Source organism: Cydia amplana, chromosome 23 (genome assembly GCF_948474715.1).
Source record: "Cydia amplana chromosome 23, ilCydAmpl1.1, whole genome shotgun sequence".
In the NCBI taxonomy this organism is placed as follows: Eukaryota; Metazoa; Arthropoda; class Insecta; order Lepidoptera; family Tortricidae; genus Cydia; species Cydia amplana.
Window position 1 is genome coordinate 1280587 of NC_086091.1, and position 17643 is coordinate 1298229.

General features: G+C 39.1%; 1 protein-coding gene across 1 annotated transcript in view; it reads left to right on the top strand.

Annotated features, from left to right (window-relative positions):
* LOC134658853 (ryanodine receptor) overlaps positions 1-17643 on the top strand; it is a 245694-nt gene that overhangs the window by 19701 nt on the left and 208350 nt on the right. Inside the window, exons 2-5 of the mRNA XM_063514524.1 lie at positions 10494-10606; positions 13923-14072; positions 16448-16501; positions 17435-17449. Of these exons, the coding sequence (XP_063370594.1) occupies positions 10550-10606; positions 13923-14072; positions 16448-16501; positions 17435-17449 (276 nt within the window). The 5' untranslated portion in view covers positions 10494-10549. The remainder of the gene's footprint in view (positions 1-10493; positions 10607-13922; positions 14073-16447; positions 16502-17434; positions 17450-17643) is intronic.

The window sequence follows — 17643 nt, forward strand, 5'->3', positions numbered from 1 at the left end:
GTGAGCCACGCCTGGTCCGGCGAACTGGTAATCTGTAGGCCCCTTAACTAAACTAGGTAGATTATACTTATTTCCAAGTAAACATTTTTCGAAGTACCATCTTTGAAATTACTCGCTTTGTTGACTATAACTCGGGATGTATGAGATAGCTGCAAAGTATCGATAAACGATAAACGAGGGATACCTATAGTCGTAAACTTGATAGTTGAGCGGGATAGCGAATAACGATAGTTTGTCGGTAAGATAAAGATAAAATATAGTTTATTCAAGTAGGCATAATTGCAATGCGCTTATGAACGTCAAATAAAGCTACACCGGCTCCAACCCTACACCTCTGCCCCGAGAAGATTTAATTTATTTGTGGTCTTGCCAGCTAGGTAAAAACATACATATACAAGAGTTCAAAATGTATTTACTTATTAATAAGGCAGATACTCGTATTTTTAAATAATCGCAAAAGAATAGGGAGTATTACTGCAATGTTTTGCCGCCAGAGTGCAGTACTAGCGACTTAAGTATACCATAGTGTAACTTATATATACTGTGCCTTAAACTGTTTGTTGACAAGTTTTCACAGACAATCAAATATGACATTGATACATCAAGGCGGTTTGTTTACAAAACGCCTACCGGAAAACGCGAAATCGAAACTCGGCTATCTGCCTCTATCGCTCGAATGGGCAATAGTGATAGAGAGGTTAGATAACAAAATGTCGACTCTCTCGTTTGCGGTAGACCCTTAGATTGTGACTTATTGTGGGAGAGGTGCCAGAGTTTCGCGTAATATTTTCTTTTGTCTCTGAATGATGAATTTACTAGTGACTTTTGTTTACATAGTAAAAGGCGGTATCTTAATTTAGCGGTCTTCACATCACTACAATAACCGGGAATGCGACAATACTAGTAACATCAGCCATCTTAGATCGGTTTTGCGCCTAGACAGCGTCGCGTATTGCCTAAGATCTAAACTCTCATATTTTGTGATTCCCTAATAAATATTGTTTAAAATGGTGCCCTGGTGTTTTTACTCTTGCAATAGGTTAGCAAGTTTCATAGAATGACACTTTACCAAATCCCGTGCTGCTAACGCCAATAACTTCGTTTTTTGAAGTCGGTTAAAAATGGTCACAGGAAACGGAAAGGCTATATCGGAGCGGCGAAGGTGCATTTTAACGTCTTGATAATAATGAGTTTGTTCAGATATTTGCGAACACTTTGACCGCTCCGCTATAATTGATGGCGACTGTACTATAGGTAACACTGAAGATGATCTGAACTTGGCATTGAATGAAGTAAGCTCATAATTTGAATCCTATTCCACTATAATAAGGTTTACTTTCGGGCACATATCTAGGGTTACAAATCTAGGCGGGCGGGTGTGTAGGGTCCCTTGGGAAATTAAACATTTAGTTCGCAATTGTGATAGAGTGGATACTAAGAATTGAGAATAGGGTATAAATGGTTATTTGTTAGTTTACGAAATTGCTTCCTCTCTCTCATCTTAGCTTTTTTGAGAGAGAGAGATAGAAAAAGAAGCTTGCAAAGCATACAAAATTGTTTACAAGTAAAAGTGTCTGTAAGTAAAAAAAAAATTTCCCACTACACTACTACAATATATTATGTTCTTCAAAACTAATATTTTATGCATGCCACTGGATATTTTATCCTTTCACCCCTTTAGGAGTTCCAGAAAATCCGGAATTACCACAACACAAACTGTAAGGTCTGTGCGGAAAGAGAAGAGTCGTGGAATGTATGGGGCCCAATACATTCCACGACTCTTCTCTTTCCGAACACACTCTACTGTAAATCACTTAAGCCCTCGCTAAGTCGCTATTACACGGTCGCCGACAAGCCTTCTAACCGTCTGACCTTGGTCTGTCCTTGGTCAGTTTTGGTCAAATTTTGTTGGAAACAACTGTCTACACGGTCCGTCCAGACCAAGGCCACGCGGTCTGAGGGGCTTGTCGGCGACCGTGTAGCAAGGGCTTTACTTTTACGAACTCTTTTCTCGCTCCAACATTTGATTTTGAACTTTAAGGTTAACATTGCAGTGTCGCTTTTTCTTTAACAGTTTAGCCAGTCGACTAATTACTTTCACGAATTCCTATCTCGTTTACATGTTTCTTGAAAAGTGAACTTAAAGTTCTACTCAACACGGTTGATTTTACAATGAAACACATGTTCGGGCTACGGGGTTTAGGTAATCTGGTGTGATTGTCCCCTGTTTGGACGACTGCCAAATGACTACATACCATCGTCACTGTGAACTGCGATAACGGAATTTAAACCTTATTTAAAACACAATAAGATCTATTATCCATTCCAGATTGCTGTTATGTACCCATAACGTGTTCATGTACCTGATTCAAGTAAGAAAAGCTATAGTAGGAGATTATCGTTGTCAGATATATCGGAGCGGTCAAGCTATTCAAAAATACCTGAAAAAACAAAATTTATTTTTTGCCTGCCTTTCACATTGGTTCGTAAAGTCGGAATCACATAAATGTTGGGTTATTCCCACTAGTTACCACCAAGCACCAAGTTGTTACCAGTGGTAACTACTGGGAATTTTTTTCCCACCTTTTACCACTGGTAACTGCTGGGAAAAATAATTCCCAGTAGTTACCACCAACTCGGTTAGGTACTAGTTACCACTGGTAACAATTAACTTGGTGGTAATCTAGTGGGAATAACCCAAAAGGTTTTACTCGACCAATTCCGATTTCGACACATTGTATAAGTATTATAAAGGGGCCCACTGATTAACAGTCCGCCGGACGGTATCGGCCTGTCAGTTAGAACAAAAACTTGACAGCACCGAACAAATGACAGGCCGATATCGTCCGGCGAACTGATAATCAGTGGGCCCCTTTAGAATTTCGAGTTAGTAATCCCTCAGGGAACGGAGTGCTGCAACTGAGAGCTGCATGTGTAAGTACATGCCTTTACCCGGAAGCAATAGTGCATGCATAATGCATGCTACGTCGGAAACAAGGACTTAATGCGGAGGTGTACCAATTCAAACGCTCTTGGCGACTTGTAAATTCTGACGGACCATTATAAGAGCACTTGCTCTATTTGTTATAGGGCATTTGACTACTAGTCAAATCAGTTTCTGTTTTTGAACTGTCAAAACGATTTTGCTACTATGGAATTTATATAAAACACTAGCGTGTGACGTCACAATCAAATCGCCTACTCTTTATAGTTTTATATAAATTTTAAAATATAAATTGTGTCTAATAAATAGGGTAACGGCACCAGTGGCCAGCCAGGTCCCAGTAGTCAGCCTTTTGAGTCGTTTATTGGTCATAAATATCTGGTATATTCGTTTAAACGAATCGCGAGTACTCAAATAGAAGCTTTGATTCCTTATTGGTTAATACGTCACACGATAGGTGCGGTGAGGGAACGGGGGGAAGAAATATACTCGTTCATACAGGTGCTGTTTGTCGACGAGTGCAATAGTGTCATGTCCGCCATATTTTTTACTGCACGTGGTGTTCTCTTAACAGGCAAGAAAAACTATGTTTTAATGTTAAAAGTTATTGTTTTCGTTAATGATTGGTTTATTTATTAGTTTATCTATTAAATTGCATTATATTTGAATGAAAATATCAATATTTCACTTATAAATTGGGGGGGGGGGGAACACTTTTTTCCAAAGAATCCAGTGCCCAGCCCCCCACGACTGACCTTAGGGTTATTCGTTTATTTTATTATTTTCGAGCCAATGCGACCGTTAGAACCGTTAAATTTACATTTTCAAATTTAGTTAGGCATGCCCTAGTCAATTTAAAGTAAAACCCAGTAGTCAGCCGCATTTGAAATAACGTTTTAATGCGGCTGAGCACTGGGTTTCGCGGATCCAGTACTCAGCCATTGACCTTGCTTGGTACGTCGCCGCCAAAATGATGTCCACATTTTTAAACCCTATCTCATTCAAATAAGGTTCAAAAGTGTATACATATTTTTGACTTTAACTATACATAACTATCATTTTGCTTTTTCCTGGTCGGTATAACTATGACTTTGTTTATTAATGATAATTAGATCTGCATAGACTCGATTAATTATTTTTTACCGAATACCTACTAGGAACATAATTATATATTACTTGATTTACCTCGTTAATTTTTGACGGATTAATTATTAGAAAATAAATATTGTAATTCTTAGTTTGCAAGAATAGTGTTAGTTAATGACCTAAGGCCAACAAATTTCGTGTCATAAGAATTGTAGGTACCTATAAGATTTTTTTTATTAAATAAGTAAACAAGTAGGTAAGTAATGCATATATGCAAAAAAATATAAACTAAAATTAAAAACTACAACTAACTACAATAACGATAACAAAAATTATAAAAAAATATAGTTAAAATGGGACTGGGCTGGTCATGTCTGCCGAATGCCGGATGACTTGTGGGCCAAGTTAACCACAGAGTGGGAGCCCCACGAGTCTAACCGGGGAGCCGGCAGGCCTCGTCGGCGATGGCGGGATGGCCTGGACTCCTTCTTGAGAGGCTGGCCAGATGTAGCACTGAACAGGGACGACTGGAAGGAGAGGGGGGAGGCCTTTGCCCAGCAGTGGGACACAGTGGGCTCTGTATAATAATAATATAGTAAAAAAATATAACAAAAATTATAAAAAAATATTATTATAAGTAGTTCTCGAGATAATTAGAGACGTAACAGACAGACAGACCAAAAGGAAATCCTTTTCGGTACAGATACGGAAGCCTAAAAAAGACGTGCATAAAACTGCAGCTGGATGAGCACAGTAAATAAAATAAACCTAGGTCCTATTCCTAGTTTAATCCCAGTGTAGATTTAGCATAGATTTAGTCGTAAATAATTTAAAGAAAGTGTGCGAAGCGAGCGTGCCGTGCAAGCATTTTGTTGAAATTATACTTTATATGACTTGACGTATACAAAGAAATTTTGACCATATTAAATCCGTGCGTGCCATTGCAATTCCAATTTTATTTATTGATCTTAAGGTTCAAAATAAATATCAACGCTCTGTGACTTTTTATTTTTTCAGAACATCGCATCGCAATTCAGCTGTTAAATAGGGTTGGACATGATTAAAATTATGAGATACCCACCACATTGTAAATGCATTCTGTACAGTCTTTATGCCATAGTCATAAAGTCGTCTTTCGTTTGATTAGTGCTTAGATTTCTTGGTGCAACTGCCGCATTAACAATGCTTTCTACATATTCTTTTTTACATGGAGATAAAGTCGAAAATCGCTTGATTATTGACTAGTTTCCTTGGTTTTTATACGAGCTGCCTTGACCCGTGAAGTCGGTCAACAGGGTTGCCAAAAATCACTTTCAAAGCCATTTTTCGTTGGCACTAAACGGATTTTTTAATAGTTCCTGTCACTTTATTTCTTGGCTGGCTGAGCTATTATCACAATGTATGTTTGACTATACAGAGTGTTTAATAAAAAAAAATAAAAGTATTGTCTAGTGGTCTGGGGAGGATAATATATTTATTTTACATATGTGAATGAGAGGCTGACAGGAGGCGGGAACGGTTTGATTGATGAAGTCTTAATCGTGATGAATGAATGTCAAGAACTGAACGCTAAGCGATATCGGATGACTCGATGGAATTTCGACACGTTACGGAAAACAAAAGGCCTTATTGATTTAGCCTTTATACGGCCCACTGATGGGTACAGGCCTCCACTTATGATAAATAGATTTTATAGGTATGTTTTTTGAGTGATGGCAGGTGGACCGAAATGTTGACGGATTGGTGGCCGCTTACGGATGAAAGTGTGTCATAACCGCTACTAGGTGATAGATTAAGTTATTGCTGTCAGTGTATGTTGTAAATCGCTTTCTGTTTTTGTTCCACTAACACTTAGTTTTTAATCTTAATTGTTACTAACCATTATGGGTCATGCATTGTTGTCTTTTAAATAAATAAATTGAATTGGATTGAAAGAAGCGCCTGGCGTCCGTTGGCTCGTTGGATGACGTTTGATAAATCGCGGGGCACTTTTGGATGAGACTAGCCCAGGACCGGGACAAAAGGCGTACACGAAGAGAGGCCTATGCTCAGCAGTGGGCGACTGAAGGCTAAATGATGATGATGGTGATGATATGTATTTTATTTATTTAAACTTTATTGCACAATATGTATAACAAATAAAGTACAAATGGCTAACTTAATGCCTAGAGGCATTCTCTACCAGTTAACCATCAGGCTAAACAGTAACAGTAGTAGGTGCAGGTAACTTTAAACAAAAAATATACCTATACCGATAAATAATAATCTACCTATCTTTGCAGGTACATCTTTGTATTTTCAGGTCATTAATCTCATGTGAATAATAAGTGTTTTGGCCTGAAAAGCTGGGTTCTCAAAGTTCGCATATAAGGGATAAGGGTCGTTAATATTCAGTAGGATGAGTAAACGGTCTGTAGGTGTGAAATATTCCGTATGTATGTATCGTTATTATCATCAATAGCTTTTACCCAAGGATATTTAGAAGGTTAGCTGGAAGATATCCCTTATACAAGTTCACCTCTATTTTCGCAAATTTTATAAACCTGTGTTGTGTACAGTCGCCATCACATATATCGGAGCGGCCAAGGTGTTCACAATATCTGAACGCGCACTCTAACTAATTAACGGCGCGATTGGGAAAATGAATAAGAGATTCACTAGATATGAAATAGTAAAGATATGTGACGTTCCACGGCAAAAGGTACCATTGCCCCGGCTGAATATTGGAGCGGCGTTAATAATAGCGTAAGCCCCAGCCGCCATAAGGTACTTTTTGCCGTGGATCATCACATATCTTTACTATTTCATATCTAGGGAATCACTAATTCATTTCCCGAACCGCGCCGTAAGCCTCTAACGCCCTGACAATAGAGGCGTGTTCAGATATTTGTGAGCGCCTTATCCGCTCCGATATGTCTGATGGCGACTGTACAATAAGGTGATTACTACTAGTACCTACTCCTATTTATTTATTTTAACTTTATTGGACAATAGAAATAAATGTACAGAAGGCGAACTCAATGCATATATAAGGCAAAGCTGAATAGATTGAAGTCAGTGTTAATCATAATCAGTGTTATTCAGTCTTATTTCGATGTAAAGAAAATGAATCCAAGCAGCCAACACCTAGTTTTTACACGCAAGCCACACGGCATGTGTTCTGCTATAAGTACCTACTGCTAAAGGACTATGCGTCAAAATGGTCCCAATACCAACCGAGTTGAAAGTTAGGTCATTAGATAGGTATTTCTCTGTACTTCATTTCGTTCTATGGGCACCAAGCGGAATTCCATTGCAGAACTGAGATATTGGTATTTTAGTCAAAATATCATCACCCTTATTACCTAGGCAATATGAAGTACATAGAAATACCTATCTAATGACGTTACTTCTCATTTCTGTTGGCGTTGGGTCCAGGCTCCGTACAAAGTTGCCCATGGTCCTTTAAGACAGGGACCTACATAATGTATTAGGTGCGCATGCACTTGACAACTTGAAAAGATTAGATGTTAACATTCCGTACAGTCGACATCAAAAATATATTTTCAATTTTCGCACGCATATCTTGGACGTCTTTTACAATTACACGTATGTAAAACTTAGTTTTTAACGTAACGTAACTTTATAACGTCAAAAGCCCAGCTAAAGAGGGTGAACGGTGAAAGTATGGGAGAACTGTGAGAGGTACCCATTTCACAGGCAGAATCTAATTTATATACGAGCTGTGTACCACTTGATTGATCCCTGGCCAAACAATAATAGGCCCAGCCCTAGCGGAAGCCTGCTAGTATTATTTATGATCTAGGGCGTCTATACACGTCCTAAGCTCACAGTAGTTGCGCGCGCGCCGCCGTCACCGCACGGCGGCGCTCTGAAACCGTGTATTGTGAAAGAAAGAAGTATTCAAAATGTTAGGTGAGAATGCATGGCCTAATAATATCTTCTTCTTCCTCCTGCCCTTATCCCACGTTATGTGGGGTCGGCACAACATGTTTTTCTCTTCCATTCTCATATCCTCTTTCACACAATCCATCCATCGTTTTTTGGGTCTACCATCCGCTCTCTGTCCATCAACATTCATCCCTAACCTTTTGCCTATATGGCATTCATCCCTCCTCATTACATGCCCATACCATGCTAACCTACTACTCCTCATCTTCTCAGTTACCGGTGCTACTTACAAACTTCCCCTTATATACTCATTCTTAATCCGATCTTCTCGTCACTCCACACATCCATCTCAACATTCTCATTTCCACTGCGTACAATCTTCTTTCATCCGCATGGCCTAATAATATACCTTTGTGTAAGTGTTTACACACAATTTTGGGAACAAATCAAATTATTTTTATCAAAGATTTGGCGTGGCCTAGGAGTTCATGGGGTTAGACTCATCATCATTATCATATCAGCATTTTGTCGCCCACTGCTGAGCATAGGCCTCTCTTCTAGTACGCCACTTGTCCCGGTCCTGAGCTAATCTCATCCAGAAGTGACCCGCAATCTTCCGGTTGTCGTCCACCCAACGACCCAACGGACGGCAGGCGCTTCTTTCATCTGAAAGCGGCCACCATTCTGTTAACATTTTAGTCCATCTGCCATCACTCTTAGGCTGCGTTAGCTAAAAATGACGCGCCGGTTCGAATCCGGCCTGACCGCTCGAGGGCTCCGTCAGTTTTTCTTTAGTTATACTTATTTATTTAGTTAGGTATACTTTATTGCACAATATTATCGTTTTTCATTCCACGAAGCAGTTTGTTTGCGTTTGTCGCGATACAAACACGCGTTGACGGCGAGTTTCCAAAACTCGCGTCGACGACGGCGCGTTAAAAAGACGCGATGTGCATGTATGTGCAAGAGCCCAGAGCCCGTACCATGAGTCACTGACAGTGTCAAAACTGACATTTACGCTACCGAGAACGTAATTTACTTTCTATACATCTCGTTTGCACTAATATGCGAGTACGAGCGAGATGTATAGAAAGTAAATTACATTCTCGACGGCGTTTATGTCAGTGCCAAACTGATGGTAGCGTACAGGGGCCCGTTTCTCAAAAGCTTTTAACTTGTAATACAAGCGGATGTCACTTTTTGACAGCTTTTGTTAAAAAGGCACTTCCACTTGTATTACAAGTTACAAGCTTTTGAGAAACGGGCCCCATGACTCAAAAACATAGTCGAGTCTCAAAACTCAACGGACTCGAGTCTTAACCAACACTATCGAATGGCAACCATTCATATTTATTTATTTCAGGGGGCAATGAAGTGTGTCATTCAAACCAAGGGCATTTTCATAATTAAATCATGTCTTTTACAAGGCTCGCGTGACGACAAAGGAATTTGGGCTTAGCCTGTATTTGTACTCGTAGTGCAAATGGTTTTGTAATGCTAATAAGCTAAATAGTAGGCAGAAAACCAAACAATGGAATATTTTTTGAAAAAATAAAAAACAACGGGTTGCACTCAGGGAGTGCCGGCAGAAGTGAAAACTCAATGACTAGTGCAAAATGTATAATTGAGGTTCCATCTAGCGTTAGCGTTAATTACTCGAAACCCCTAAGCACATCACTACTCGAATTATATTAATACCGGTTAGAGCGAAACTCACTAGATGGCATTTAAATCAATAAAGAAAAACTCAATGGCATTACATGTAACAGTTTTTCATGTAATGTCATTGAGTTTTTCTTTATTGATTTAAATGCCATCTAAATGAGTGGCCATCTAAATCTTACGGTCACGTGATCGTCTTACGCTGTCTCGAGTTTAACATGTTTTCCCCACCTCAAAAAGTGCACAGCGCCGCTAAAGAAGTTTTCACTTCAAAAATCATAAGTGTTATTTTTAATTACGGTCAGTAATATTCTGAAAAAAGGTTTGTAGAAAAAAGATAACAAAATGGGGAAAAGTAATATAATTACAAACTATTCACAGTTCTTGCAAATGAAATTAAAATTATTGTTCTATCATGTGATTCGATTAGGTAAAAGCAAAACGCAAAATCGGTCATAGTGGAGTGTTTAGTAATTCTAAAATGCTACGTTTTTTCGAAGTACTTAACGAATTTTCGCGTAGAAATTATTCATCGTCATATTTCGTACTCACTTTTCTTTAGGTAGCAGCTTTTCATGTAGCATTTTTCACCGATAGCATTTTTTATGTAGGTAGCATTGACGTATATCTCAGGACTGGCCTTACGGGCAATAAGAATGGCGCATGAATGGGGCCAGTACAGCGGTGTGACACAACGCGATTGGTTAATGAGCTTGCATCACGCGCGCGATTGGTCGCAACTAGTTGCGTTAGACTGCACGATTTGCTAGAATTCGTGAGTGACACCGCTGATCTACTTAGTACCAATTTTAGTGCACGTAAGGCCCGTCCTGAGATATACGTCAATGGTAGGTAGCATTTTCTCCCAATCGAAAGCAACAACAACTCATACATGTTTGTATCTTTCCAGATATGGTGTGCGGGCGATGCTGCAGCATTTCTGACAGTTGAACGTGAATAAACAAAATGGCGGAGGCGGAGGGGGGAGCGAGTGAGCAGGATGATGTTTCATTCTTGCGTACGGTAAGTTTACAATTTTAATTTTTGGGGCAACCCAAAGTATGTCACCCTTTTCGTACCAAGTATGTCACTTTCGGTAGTAGCTACACAATTGCGGCGTTTGGGGTTGAAACGCTGGGGTCGTGGAGGCCTAGTACGCGTCGCCTCTATAAGCACCTTTTTGGACCCGGGTATGTCCCTAAACTACGTCCAAAAGAGAGGTATGGGCTGTGAATGTCATCTCGCGTTGTGTGATAGGGCATAGTACAGCCGGATGTTATTCCAGATCTATAGAGCAGTGCCCAACTGGGGAATTACATCCACATTACAGATTACACAAAACTGCAGCCAAGTAGGTAACACTGTTAGACATTGATATAGAATTTCTTTTATATTAAGTCAGTGCTGTTAGACCCTACTCATTGGCTACCCACTATTTCGCTCAACGGATCAGCATTGCTATCCAGCGGCGATATCATGGTCGCATTTTTATCACTTGTCATGTCATGCGTCACTTTCGCACTTACATACTTGTTAGAACGTGACAGGCATGATGACATTGATGACAGATGATAAAAAACCCACCATCCTATTAGCCCTACAGGAGGCAATGCGGCTAGCTTTCTGGACATCTTAATGAGCGACCACGACTTATGTCACGACTGTGTTTGCTTCTATAGAATGTTTACGTACGTAGACAAGATTATAATTATAAAGAACAATGAACTGTTGACAACGGATCTGTTGTCAGCTACTATATATAACCGGCTGGGGCTTGGCAGCCACACTGACATTTAGTTAAGAATGCTGCCACATATCCTCAGAAAATGTCAACTAACTATAGACGAACGACTTATACGAGCCTGAGCTCTGATTCCCTGATACTAAAGCCCCATTTAAGGGGCCCACTGATTAACAGTCCGCCGGACGGTATCGGCCTGTCAGTTAGAACAAAAACTTGACAGGTCCGAACAACTGACAGGCCGATACCGTCCGGCGGACTGTTAATCAGTGGGCCCCTTTAGACGGTTCGAGTACTTGTATGCATGGAGTACGATACATTGATAATTACAGAGTACAGTCAGCAGCAGAAGTTGCTAAGCGGGCGAGGTGTTCATAATTACCTTGACGCGCTCTTATTCTCTTAACAATAAAGTCGCGTCAAGGTTATTTTGAACACCTCGCCCGCTTAGCAACTATTGCTGCTGACTGTACCTACCTACAATGAATTCGGTCGACCGAATACCGCAATTTAACGAAAATCGCATGCAAGTTCTCGATCCGTCAAAATGGGGCTTAAAAATTGCAAACCGAGACCCTAAATCTACAACGAGGTATGATTTTCCTTAACAATACTGAAAAATTATGATAATACAATTTAAATACAAATGAGGTAGGAAGGGGAATCTGGAAAGGGCGGGGCAGCACGACATAGGGACATTAGGGACCTGATGAAATACCCAGATATTATATTCTCAGCTTTATTAAATAAAATAAATAAAATATTCAATGTTAAGCCTCGTGCTTTAAAGAAAAGTAGTCATAAAACCTTACTTGAATAAAAAAGAGTATCTAGGAAGAACCCATCAAAATAAGTTTTTTTTTATTGAACTGAATTTATGACCTGTAAATGGCATTTCACGGTACCTATATTTACGTACGTATCAACGTAAATCACTATAAAAAATTATAATTAACTGATAGAAAAAAACTTTCAAACAAGTACTCCCTTTGAAAATAACCACTATTCAATCAATTGATTCTAAACCTTACTCCGCTCTAAATAAGGTTTATTTTCAAAGGGATGCAAAGTTCAAGGCACCTCTTATTTGCAAGGCACACAAAAAGGAACTTGAGATTGAGCGCAATTCTATTTCACTTCAAAAGATGATTTTCTTCTATTCATAGGGTTGGCACCGTTATAGTTTTTTTTATTTACACAGATTTAAATCGTCATCTTTTTTTATATTCTCTAAAATTAGTAACAAAGCAAAAAACTAAGCCGAGATCACTGACAGGCGATTAAAGTCTTGTGACTTTAGGCCGAATAGGGATGATGACATTGATGACACATGTTGAATTTTACAACGAAATCTAGTAAAATAGATAGCAAACGAGCAATTTATCACAATTATGTGGATATTAAAATAAAATATTGAAAAATTACAAAAATACAGGACCTGAAAGTTTCAAAATTTAAGTTTTTTTTTAACTTCCAAAAACTATTGTATTGCAACTACTTATACCTACACATAAACGCAATATTTCACCGACAACTTTAATGCAATGGGTCCCATATAGACATTTGATCCTAAAAACAAACCCGATCGATTGATACCATAAATGAAAATTAGTCATGTAGCCTATTGTTCTTAAACTCAACTAGAGTTCAGTTTAAGAACAATTCGGACAATAAGGCAAAAAGGCCAATAAAAAGGCCTCGCATTCCATTCCATTTTGAATCTTTCTTTTGAAAAAAAAAAAATTGCATTTGTCTTGGCAAGTTTAGATATCTGGGCGGCTAGCGGCAAACTTTCAGGAATTGAAGAATATACTTTTTTTCTGAGTGTGACTTATAACCTATCCTGTGTACATATAAATAAATATAAAACAAGTAATTTTTTTATAGACATTTTTATAATGATATTATCGAAAACTTAATAAATTATCTACAGCTAAAACCTCCCTTTTGTCAATGTTATTCAATTTTAGCAATATTGACAAGGCCCAGAGTAAATTTTAAAGCCCGGGCTTACCTTAAAATTGATATAAAAAGTCGTCAGTGTCAACCCTGCCGGTATCCAATTACCGGTCCCATTCAGTTACTGGCCTCTTTCATTTTGCCGTTTAAACACAATAGCTCGGGCTAACCCTATTAAAACGATAGTTATAAACGAGTATTTCATTAGGTTAACGTTTTTTCACGTCACCAGCTCGTAAAGGCTCTCTTTATTCATCAAAAACTGATTAGAAAGTTGCATTTTATCCACAAGGGTGGCAAAGTAATTAGATGCTTTTGGGTTGTTACCCCATGTACGTTGGAAGTAGGTACATATTAAACTTTAAGTGATTATAATACTTAATAAAGTTAATTTGGATTTGTTTTGGAATGTTTTTAAAATTAGGTTTTTCTTAGCATTGGTATGGTGTAAAAATTTGTCTTCACTAGGTAGCAAAGTTAAACAAACTTCACAAGCACTCAAGGTTTCACTTTTCGTACCACTTGCTACGTTGGTGGTTCAAATTTGAAATCCTTCGCTTGCTCGAGGGGTTAAACAACAACTTTGCCCCCTTGTATAACAAGTAACTATTTCTCAACTAATAACCCTTTTCTTTGCAGGAAGACATGGTGTGCCTGTCGTGCACGGCTACAGGCGAGCGAGTGTGTCTGGCTGCCGAGGGTTTCGGCAACCGACACTGTTTCCTCGAGAACATCGCTGACAAGAACATACCGCCTGACTTGTCACAGTGTGTGTTCGTCATTGAACAGGTTTGTTAAACTAAAATGACAACCTGCGCTTAAAATGCCAGTAGTATGGATCCGCAAGACGTACGAGTAAGCTCTCCCATGGGCGTCGCTATCAAGAGGGACAGGGAACCCCCCTAGAAAACAAAATTTCTAACTAAATTGTATGAACTAGAAAATTATACTCATAAAAATTTTTGGGCGACGTATTTTTGGGCCATGCTGTATTTGTCTCAATGCATATTCAAGCAAACTAGAAAGTTACTGCTGAAGTATTCTTTGAAACTAAACGAAACTTTAGCAATTGCAACCTGCAACTTAAATTAATGTAAATGAAATGTTTAAGTCATAGAAGAAGTCGAGCTAAGTATGCAAGACTCCGACTTAGAACTTTAATTGTGCATTGCCAAAACAGTGGAAATTTTTGAAAGTCTGAAGTAATTTATTTAGTCGCCACAGTAGACTGAATGTTTTTTCATAGTTAGACAACAGACAGACACAATTGAGAAAGTTTCGCTCAGGACGACTTCGACATTTTCCTAAACTTGGCACTTTCCTATCTTGTCTCTTTTTTAACTTGCCATTTTCTTACCTGGTCTCTTTCCCAAACTTGTCTCTATCTTAACTGGTCTACCCTCTGGACGACACGCCATTTTCAAAGATTGACGCTTTCCTAACTCGTCTCTTTTTTAACTCGCCATTTTCTGATTTTATCTAAGGTATCGCATTGGAGCGAAAAAACTAGCAACTAAACAAAAAATACCTATAAAAACCTATACTTAATGCACCTGTGACTGAACACGAATGCATAAAGTTTGCTGTGCCTAAACTACATGCACCTGAGGACCAAACCTACTTTTTTTATTTTTTCAAGTTGGTCCAAGTGCGCCGAGATTTGGCATGGCGGGAGATAGAGGCCTCTAGGTACCTATGAAAAAAAAATTTTTTTTTTGGAAAAAAGCCAAGATGGCGGAAATAATGGCCATTAATTTTTATTTTGTATGGCAACTTTTAAACGGTGCGAGATGGGTGGGGGGATGCTCGGCCAAATGTCATAGAGGGCCTCGAGAGAAATGGGACTGCATTAAAAAAAAATCAAAATGGCCGACTTTTTTTTTTTCAAGTTAGGCCGAGCGCGCTGAGATTTAGCATGCGGCGAGCCTGGGGGCCCAAGATTACTATGTAAAAAAATTTTTTTGGTAAAGTTCAACATGGCGGCGGACACGGGCAAAAGTAAAATTTCCAAGTAGGTTAAGCGAGCCCGAAGGGCGAGCTTCAGGCTGGGAGGCCGAAGGTCGACCTCGGCGGAGGGCCGAAGGCCCGGAGCTTCACCCCGACTCCCAAGCGTGCAACCCCAAGTAATTTAAAGCGAGGCCGAAGGCCGAGCTGCGTGAATGCAGTTCTCCCAAGCGTTCTACCGAGACAACTGTCTTGATAACGAGCCGGTGGGCCGAAGGCCCGGCGGTGAAGCGTCGAGGCACGCGAAGGCCGAAAGCCGAGCTCCGCGTAGGGCCGAAGGCCCGAAGCGTCACCCGAGAGGGGGAAGTTGGAGCTTAAACACGACCCAATAGTAAAAGTGTCATAGACAAGCGAAATAGCGGGCCGTACGCCGAAGGCTGTAGGCCCGACGTGAGCTTGTCAAGACACTTTTACTATTGGGTCGTGTTTAAGCTCCAACTTCCCGCTCCCAAGCAAAACCAACCCTCCCCAAGTGTATTAATAAGCGAAGCGGTGGGCAAAGTGGCCAAGTTTGTTTAACCGCTCGTGCTAATATTGATACCCGAGCAAGCGAAAGATTCTAAAATTGAACCACGAGCGTAGCGATTGGTTCAAGAAGTGGAATCTTGAGCGTTGCGAGGGTGTCAAGGCACGAGGGTTAAATAAACTTGGCAACTGAAGTGCCAACTTTGCTGTTGGTGTGGTGAAAAGATTATTGTAGGGCTAAAACAGCCAAGTTATAAATGAGGCGAGTTAGGAAGGGGACATGTTTAAGAAAGAGACCAAGTAAGAAAATGGCAAATCAAAAAAGAGACGAGTTAGGAAAGAGACAAGTTTGGGAAAGAGACCAGGTAAGAAAATGGCAAGTTAAAAAGAGACGAGTTAGGAAAAAGACAAGTTTGGGAAAGAGACAAGGTAAGAAAATGGCAAGTTAAAAAAGAGACAAGATAGGAAAGTGCCAAGTTTAGGAAAATGTCGAAGTCGTCCTGAGCGGAAAGTTTGAATGGAGAAATGAACCTCTATTGTTGAATGTGACAGTCCCTAAGATGACAGTTCATTTCACTGTCTTAAACTAAAACTACAGTACTATGACATTCTCCATAACTTCCAAAAAATATGATTACTTTTTGTTTTTTTTTTCGTAATAATTATTATCATTCTACTTTTTTTTTTCATTCTAGGCGTTATCAGTACGAGCCCTACAGGAGTTGGTAACCGCTGCCGGCTCAGAAACCGTAAGTGTACCCTCTCTTTACCACCCTGTATGTACATTCGTCACAATTATATAAAAACCTGTGAAATAACTTGTTCCCCTCAAGTACTGTCCTTTAAATAATCTTCAAATAAACTAATTTGTCTTATGTTAAATTGTTTAACCTTAAAAAAAGATTTTAAATAGCAAATCTGTTGTATTGTTTAGCACATTTATAATATACAGGATGACATTTTATACAGTGCATAATTTTTAATTATTTTGGTCAACATTAAGAAAAGCTTCTTACACAAATCGACGCATACAATCTCCCAGTTTTACTGGTAAATATGGATTCTTAGACGACAATATAAATTAAATTCATAAATACAAAACTTTAATGACCTGTAAATATTTGTGTGCAGCGGAAAATTTAATAATGTATTTAGAACTTAGAACAATGCCACCCGAAGCTCAAAATTTATAAGATTTCTGCTTTTAGATAAGCTTTTTATTGACACTGAATATTTTAAATTTTATTCAAACCTCTCAAGTCTCTCAACACATGACACTCGTAGTATGTTTCTAACTAAGATAAAATATTTGATCATAATCATAATCAATTATTGCAACCATGGTATTACAAGATGTTCTTGTATTTTAGTCAGTACAAATATATTTTATTTTTTATAAAACATATTTGATTCTACGATCCTGACATACTTCTTTCGTTTCCGTTACTTTCATAACATTCCTCATACACGCTCGCCTATTTCCTCATGTCCTTTTTATGGAAATCCGTGGTCTCTGCCTACCCCTCCGGGAAATAGGCGTGATTACCTATATGTATGTATGTATATTTGATTCTCTTTTTTTCATAAATGTATGCACCGTAGAACATGTCACCCTGTATATTATTGTGTTTAACCTCCTGTGAATAATAATATTTTACGTATCGCCACCGTTTCGGTTGCAGGGCAAAGAAAACTTAGTGAGTACACCATTCGGTAAACTGCATGCCAAAAATTCAAAATTTCCAATTGGAATCTTGTAGAATTCTACTTTTCACCAATATGAAATTCTACATAACACTTCAAACTCTCGCCGTTTTGTACAGTCGCCATCAGATATATCGGAGCAGCCGAGCCGCTCACTAATATCTGAACACGCCTCTATTGTCAAGGC